This window comes from Diadema antillarum, unplaced genomic scaffold, assembly GCF_040938485.1.
Source record: "Diadema antillarum isolate AM-2024a unplaced genomic scaffold, OU_Dant_1.0 scf00000020, whole genome shotgun sequence".
Lineage (NCBI taxonomy): Eukaryota > Metazoa > Echinodermata > Echinoidea > Diadematoida > Diadematidae > Diadema > Diadema antillarum.
In genome coordinates this window covers 1,852,166-1,861,171 of record NW_027270909.1, presented here as the reverse complement: position 1 = coordinate 1,861,171, position 9,006 = coordinate 1,852,166, and the positions used below count along the sequence as shown (strand labels likewise).

At 38.7% G+C, this 9,006-nt stretch overlaps 1 protein-coding gene across 1 annotated transcript; it reads left to right on the top strand.

The window, feature by feature from the left end:
- Positions 1-1,936: 1,936 nt before the first annotated feature.
- Positions 1,937-8,541, top strand: LOC139728896 (uncharacterized). The gene is made up of 4 exons (XM_071639833.1): positions 1,937-2,416; positions 4,746-4,887; positions 6,958-7,066; positions 8,272-8,541. Exons 1-4 carry the CDS (start codon positions 2,233-2,235, stop codon positions 8,539-8,541), a joined length of 705 nt encoding a protein of 234 aa, XP_071495934.1. The 5' UTR covers positions 1,937-2,232.
- Positions 8,542-9,006: the final 465 nt, after the last annotated feature.

The window sequence follows — 9,006 nt, the reverse complement described above, 5'->3', positions numbered from 1 at the left end:
AAAGGGAGGATATAAGGAGGGGGAGGAGGATGTGAAGATGAGGGAGAAATAAGAGATCGAAGACGTAATGTGTCCTTCCAATGTAGGAAGAAGTGAATGATTTTTCACGTGGGTTGTGAAAGAACGTTTTGGCCATGGAGGCATCAGACTCTATGCGCACACACGCCTTGCACACAAACGCAGTAGCTGTATACCAGCGAAACGCCTGTACGGTGCGGTGACTGGTTACCATGACAACTGTCTACCATTATCCTTGGTAAAGGGGAAGATCGTCTTTCCTCCGAAACGACGTCAAATTTAATTTGCCATTAGAACTCTTTCCTGGGCAGGCCCCCGTCATGCTATCGACATTCCAAGCTTTGTTTCGCCAGATTCCAACCAGGAAAAGAAAGATAAAAATGAAAGAAAAAGGAAATTAAGTGTTCTAGGATTACAGGGAGAGGATGCAACATGACGTTGTGTTTCTTGTTGCATAAAAAATGGGCGAAATACTTTCCGTATAAAGCCACATGGCTTACATCCTCACATTCAATCTGCACACAAGTCATTTCCTAAACCAAACAACTGGCATGACTGATAAGTTAGTGTACAACTACATTCTGTTGCCACAGTACTACTGACACGACTTAGCAAATTGTTGTATGTTTGATTCTGTATACACATGTGTGTGCGTATGTGTGTGTGTCTGCGAATGTGTGTATATATGTGATTGAGTTCTTCGAGAAGTCATGTGATTATCGAACATGTCATTAACTCTTTTGACTTGAACAAATTGGACTTGCATTAAGATCATCGAACGACTGAAGAAGCTTTTTGGTAACCTAAAGGCGAAAGTTCTTCATGCACAGCTATAGGTTTCTGAATATGGCAATTAATTGGCTGTTACTGCGGTGTCGTGATATGGGGCTTACATCAACAGGTATATGTATATGTATACACACACACACACACACACACACATATATATATATATATATATATATATATATATATATATATATAAAGGGAGGAGAGAGATAAATAATAGTACTTATTGTTATATGTATCCATCATATAATCATTATACCTGTATTTTGTGTTTGTTCGCCTGTTGTTGTTTCATTAATTCCCTTGGTCTTGTGTTACCCTAATATTTTGATATCAACAATGCTTGTACATGACACACTTCAAAACTCAGTTAAACCAAATCAAATCAAAGTGTCAATTGCAAAATGATTTATTCTCATTTGAGAATTTATGAAAAAGAAAATGAATGCCTAACATAACGTAAATTGTTCAAGATATCCTTAAAGTTGTGGGTTTATTGTTTAACCTTCTTCATCATACATTTTAATGTCACTATCAGTATTTTGTTGATTACTTTATGAATTGGTGTGTTTGTAATAATGCTTTCTTATTCTCTCTTTCCACTCTTATTTTTGCATTGTTCCCAATGATTTGCAGCCAATTTGTACAAAAAAATTATACAAAATATTTTGGTAGTCTCTATTAATAACTTTTATTTCGTAAAAATGAATCCATAGATGAGTTTGTCCATAAGTAGAAACATTCTCTTTTCATCGCATTTTTCTTTCAGATTCTTCGTGATACCTCTGTTGGATAAGTTCATACTTGACGGAAATGTGGGGTGTACTCGAACGATGTCCATACGTCGCTTTACCCACGACTAGTCTGACTGTCCTTCGACGGTGCGACTAAATCTACAGACACCTCCACACGTGACAAACAGGCAGCACGCCACAGTAAAGCGAGTGCACGTACCGATATACTTGATCACTCTTTAACCAGTCTTTTGACGGCGTCTTAAGATGATTATGAGTAGTCGCCAAGCGAGGTCAAGTGACATCGTTATAACGGAGAAAACAACCGGCGATCCCAGCTCCACCTTCTGTGGCGAATGTCTCCAAAACGGCTTGGTTTCCCGCCTACAGGTTCTTGCGATGTTACGCGCCGATTGAAGCCAATCAGCCAAAGCCGCCTTAAAGGCTTGATTTAACGCCACAACCTTCATTAAGGATTTCTATGTTAGAGCTTGTTGGATGGCGCAAAGAATGTGTCTTCACTCACGCTCTGGCCTCTCGGAATAACTCTATTTCGTGTATGAAAAGCAGGATGTATGAACCAGTGAGCAGATATGATAAGTGTGCATTTAGATTGCATCTAGGTTGATTCTTGGACTCTGTTCTGAGCCATGGTAGCGAAGATTCACGATACGTTTCAAGTCATGTGATCATGAAAGTGGGCTTTCCTTGGACCCACGTCATCATGTTGGTATGCCATCTCGTCGCCTTACACTCCCTGCCCCTCACGAATGCCAACCTCATGTACAACCCCCAGATAGACGTCAGGTTATGTGGCCGTGGAGGGCGCCTATCTTGGATCTGCGATCCTTTCTCCGTTCTTTCAAGAACAGACGGTGAGACTCTTTGGCATAGATTTTGTTATAAGTAACTAACAGATTTTGTTACGTTCATCTCTCTCTCTCTTTCTCTCTTCCTCTCCTAGCACTCTCTTCAACAGTCTTGCATACACGCACAATATCTTTCTCTCTCACACACACACTGCTTACTTGTTTCTGTCAGACTGTTATCATTGATAATGAATTATCAATCAATTTACTGACAGTTATTACTGTGTTTTTATGAAAAGGGATTTAGCCCCCTCTGCAAGGAGGTCTTCACCATCAAAAAAAAAGCCGTTTCGTCAGGTTCTCGTAAACAATGGTTCCATTCCGTTGTCAGTGTTTAACTGTAAGGGATCCCTCTTTGTTTCAGACAAAATAAAGCCCAGGAGGCATTGATAACTGTATATCCATCCTAACATTAAAGGACAAGTTCACCTTCATAGACATGTGGGTTGAGTGAATGCAGCAATATTAGTAGACACATCAGTGAGAGTTTGAGCAAAATCGGACAATCCATTAAAAAGTTATGAATTTTTGAAGTTTCTGCTCACTCACGGCTGGATGAAAAGACTACTATAGCTTGTGATGTCACATGAGTACAACGATATAAAGAAAGAATAAAGAGAATTCAACATAGTTCCATTTTTCTCGCATAACAAAAGAACACTCGACTTCTCTCTTTCAGAAGGCAGGGGGAATAATATTACCCTTAACATACGTCAGTAGCAAGTCGAAGAACTGTGCACTTTATTCAAAAAGTAAAGTTTTGTGAAATTCTCTTTTTATTTTCCTTATATAGTTGTACGCATGTGACATCATACACTGTAGTAGTCTTCTCTTCTAGCAGTGACTGCGCAGATACTTAAGATATTCGTAACTTTTGAACGCATTGTCCAATTTCCCTCAAACTTTCACTGATGTGCTCTACTAATATTGCTGCATTCTCTCAATCCTTATGTATATGAAGGTGGACTTGTCCTTTAAGGCTTTGTATACCCCCCCCCCCATGCTATATGCTTGTTAATCGTCCAGGAGACACAGTGCAAGGGGTATGTGTGTCTCCACATAACACTATTTTTGTTGTTTTTAACGTGTTTTCGTTGTAGTTGTCGAAATGTTTAAAACGAGAATGAATAGTATAGGTTTTCCCGGCCAATTTCGCACTTTTGTCAGTCCATTTGATAGAAGGTTCTTTCCAGTTAGCAAAAGCACCTCGTTACCGCACAGTCTGTCATTCAAAATTGCAACTCACGCTTTCAATTTAGCATTTCGATCAATGAAATTTGCACATGCGGCTTTCAAATCCGTGAAAAGGGCATTCAAATTGGCTTGTACTCTACGTTCATTCAAATTCGCCACCACTCGCCGAAAAGGTATACTTGAGTCATTCAATTTCGCGAATGGGCAGTCAAATTCCGAACATTTTAATGCAAATCAACGTCATGTTATTTATTATTTTTTTTGAATTGGTGAGAACATTTGAATGTGTGCATTTCTATGTGATTTTTTGTTTCATCCATCCCTTTTTGACTCGATATAACTCGAGTTTGTTGTTCCGTGACTCCCCTTTTCTTTCATACATATAGGCCTACATGTACCAATACTACAGATTAACTTCATCTTCTTACAGTCATGACAGCACAAGTTAGATACAGACGTATATTTCAAGAAGACAGAGAAAGAATTATAGGAACATTTGATGATCATAACCTTGACTCAATAAGCACATTAAAAAAAAGAAGCTGTTGCCAAAACCTCCAAAATGAATACGAAAATATGAAGTGTATTATGATACTTACAAAACAATAACTATGTTTTATAAAGTAAAGAAAGAACCATAGCATAAACATGTTTGCTAAATTGACTGCAAAAGATGTTAAATTGGATAGAACGAGCGCAGCATATACGTGATCACGTGATCATATCATTCTAAATCTAATGAACGAATAACGAAATGGTGCTTGTTTTACTAATTTAAATCGAAAAAGTGTTAATTAGAATGAGGTTAAATGTAATTTGAATGCTCAAAAATGAATTTGAATGAAGAGATCATAAAATTGAAATACCGAACATGTCATCTACGCTAAATTTTCCTAAATTGAATAAAGAATTGGACTGACAAAAGTGCGAAATTGGCCGGGAAAACCTAGAATACATGATGGTATCTTCCGTTTGTTGCCCGTAACTATTCTCAAACCGAGACATAGATATTCTTGTCTTTTGGGAAGGTGGACATTTTGATAACCTTTACGGGATCTCTAGATAGCTGTCAAATAAACATTTTTTGTTTCATCTCTTGATTTTCTTTTTTCGTCTGTTTTTCTCCCCAATTTATCTGCAGCCGATAAGTTGGACCGAACACTCGAGGAGATACAGTCGGAAACACAATGTGCTTGTGACGCTGTGGAATACAAGTGTAACACCACATCAAAGGGGTACACCATATCCATCGCCATACTGCCTTACCTACCGCACTCCAGGCAGTGAGCAAACCGATAATATTTGCCTTTGTCTCTGCTTGCCCTTTCTGTGGTCTCCGTATTTAACCTACCTCCTGCCACCATCTTCACCCCCATCCCCACCCCATCCCCCACCCCATCCCCATCCCCACCCCATCCCCACCCCGTCCCCCACCCCAAAAATGAAAAGAGTAATAGCGAGGTGTCTTCCAATTTCTTGTTTCTCTATCATAGCCAAATTACGAAAAAAAAATCATAAATGCATGGGTTTTTTTTCTGGAAAATGTCCAAGTGAACGAGTACTTCTACTGGTATTGAATGTGAAATTTCATTCTTTGCTGAAGTATATCAGTTGCAGGACAGGAAGTAAAATTAAACCAAAATAGATGGATAGATGGATATTCCACTATTAAATGATACCAGCAAAGTTTAATGAATCTTACAGTGTCCCATGTTTTAATAGTGACATCAATATCTGGCGAGACCAATATAGTGATATTTTTTACTGCCATTTTTTTGTACTTCGGATTTCCCCTATCAACTATCACGTAATAATGGCTACTTACACTATACTACAATGATCTATAATTGTGATGGATTCGATTAAGGCATTTTGATTTCATTAAAAAGAGAGATTTGATGAAAATTTTTGTATTATGCATAGACTTGTGAGCTGATAATAATCTTAATCCCTTCAAATTAACACAATTATATTGTTGTGACTGATATCATCGTGAAAACATGTGCAAGTCTAAAATCTCATTACGTCTTGTGTCAGATTGTTATAAATTTCTGTCATTTTGCCGTCTTGTTTTGCGCTCTTTGTAGCGGACATAAAATCGATTTAATGTGTTGCACTTTGAAACAACGAAATATATGCAGCTATGTAGTGTATTTTTCCTTTAGATCAGTTCCATTTTTTTTTTGTCTTACTTCACCTTTATCTATCTTTGTCTGGAATACAAACTCCACCTTAAAGCAATATCACCACCCATGTCAACGGTAATCGCGTTGTCTGTAGCGCAGCGGTAATCGTTATTTTTCCTTCTCGTTCCGTTACGTGGTATGAGCATATTGGTAATTCGAGCATGGTTCCAGTGCAATTGCTGCATCCGCCCGACACGAAATGCATTCGGCTTTCTGTCGTCGGAGAAATGTCACAGCTCACAATGGACAAACTGCATAATATACCAGCCTACAGCTAGGCTTTATCTACGAATAAGTAAGGGGCCCTGGTCGGTGATTTCTTCTCTTGCTATGAAGTGAAAGTGAGGAAAAGCGCCACGCGTTGTCATGGTAACGAGAAAGGCTAAGATTCTCATTATCTGCGTGGGAGAGCTAAATATCTCCGGAGTATATCTTCAAGCAGCTTAAAGGTCGGCTCGTGCAGTGATACAAGGCGGAAATGTATTTTAAAGAAAAAAGAAGAGTCACTGAAAATCCATATTTAGAAATTAGCATATTTTTTTAAAACAGAAATTGGCATGTTTTTGAGACATTGATTCGACAGATCGTCGTGTGAGAAATAATGCCAGTTTACAAAGCTCATAACGTTTAAATCATGCACCTTAATGTTTTTGCAAACGATAATAACCAATGAGTCTGTTTTGTTTTTGTTTTTTGTTTTGTTTTTGCTGTCTTTTCTAATGAAATCGGAATTACGCAAGACCAGTTGATGGACATTAGTCACGTGGACGGTTAAGGGTAGACTGATCATTACCACCAAAAAAAATCAACAAATATATATACACATTATTTCTTACACGAGAAACGTTTGCCTCAGAGCAAAATGTCATAATATTTACGTAGTTTGATTTGGACACTTTATAAGTCACTCTCCACTATTATAGGGTATCAGTTATCATGTGTCCAGACATTATCTTGAAGAGAGTAATATTCGCTTTGTATACCTCAGTCATGTAACTATGTGTTACACAAGTATATGCTACTGTTTATGAAAAAGAGCCTTTTAAAGCATAATTCAGAAGTATGATATCTAGTGGAGAGGTAGAGTTGAAAGGAATGGGAACTATTTTTAATCTTGTCTGATTTTGATGCTTTTTTTTCTCCCTTGCCACTTTTGTCACGTGACAGGGATCCTGTGACGGCGGAAAACTATGCGGATTATCTTCGGAGATACGTCTGGCGCTTTGGAAAGTGCGGAGATGACGTTGTCATAGTGTTATCGAAACGTGAGAAGCAGGTAGGTTATCTAAACCACTTTGGCGGAAGAATCGCCCACTTTAAACTGCACTGAGTTAGGGTTGCTGTGAATATGCCAAACAATTTTCGCCTGTCGTCTATCTTCACTCACGCAAAGACAAAATAACATTATCTTTTCTGCAGAATATAACATAAAGAAAATGTTAACAACTCTTGACTCTTGAAACAATTCGACGATTTTTCTCTAACTTTATCAGATTGTTCGCTAATATTTCTGCATTAATTGAATCCCTTAAACTTCCCCTTTAAACGGAAAATCCTAAAAAGATCTTACTCGTCATTTTAGTCCATGTGTTCTTGATTGAATGACCCGGAATTGGCTTCCATATAGACGGTTATGAATTGTTATAATTTACCTTTTTAATAAATGTACTATCGCACAACGAGACATCATAAACAAACAATTTATCTTTTTGCCTCGTATTATTATTCCGTAAATGTATGCTAAAAAATGAGATACGATTTTTGGCACCATGAGTTTTCAATGCTGACAACAGCAACGACAAAAATGATACACTAGTTCAAAGCTTGCGAGTTATTTTAATTTGTCCGAGAATAATCGGAGTTGACATTGAATCCCCGCATCTTTGCTTCACGATCTTGTTTTACTTTCCATTGAATTATCTATCTTGATAGTATATTGATAGTAAAGCTTAATCTTACATTGTAAGACAACTATTAGTATCAGCCCCAAAGCTGCATTTTCCATTTACTCATCACTTGCTCATAAACCAAATCTAACTAACGAAAGCATTCACCGATACAGTCAGAAAATTTGCCGAACCTTATCATTTTGCAGCGACCTGGCGCGAATTAGACTTTGAATAAGTGTGATTGAAAAAAAAAAGATAGAAGTCGGTCTGTCTATAACATCTATTGTGTTCATTGTGTTTGCATGATTTTCATTAGTGAGACCAGTCATGTCTAACTACTGGTTTTAGGGTCTTGTAGTGAATTGGTTAAACTGAACAAAACAGACATTCCCTCTTTCATCGTGGTGGTAGTCTTTTCAAAGTCATTGTGGAGAAATTTCGGAGATATGTTAGCATGGTTCTACGTTTTTGAGAAATAACATGTTTCAAACTGAACTGTACGTTTCTTTGTTCTATTAAATAAAATGCTGAATACATTTCCACCTGTACAGTAGCAGTTGAAGGATTTTTTTCCTGTCCACTTTGTTCACAGGTTTATGCTTCCGTGGGACCCACGGCAGCTCTCAAACTGAAGTCGCTCATCGTCAACGACATCTACTCGGACTCGAGACAGTTTTTCGACAACGGCGAGTTCTGCACGGGTCTATCTTACATGCTGGAGAGTTTCCGCGAGGCTTTCGAAGCGACCTATGAAGTCACGCCAGATTTTCCCGTGTGGCCCGTTGTCCAGATGGCGATAGGCGCCCTCTTTGTCCTCACGTGTTTCTGCAGCATGTACCTGTGCCGGAAGCTGTATTCATAGCAACGGCAGCCTGTCGGGTGCAGCCGGCTGGGAGACAGCCGTCGCCTGAGCTTTTTTTTCCTCCTCATATTAATTGAAAATGCTACGAAGTCGTCTGACCTTTCGTAATTGACGGGGAAAACTCGACGTTGCCTGAGCGCTGAGGCGAGATCGTTTTCCATCCGCGTAAACGGTGTGTCATAGCACCGCTGTTCTAGCGATGCGTAACCATGACAACGCTCCACAGCACCTGAGCTTCGCCCCATTTCAGGGCGCTGGCACAATTACTGCAATTCCCTGTGAACTTAAGCCAGGGAGAGAACGTCAGTACTGATTGATTTAGATTTGCTGTCGTTGTTGCTTTTTTTATTATTCTTATTTCGGCTTTCATGTCAAAAAAGAGAGAAAAACTTGATTTCATAATTGTCGGCATGTCAAGAATTCTCCCTACAGGTGCACGCCTACAAAACGCGATGATCGTGTTTA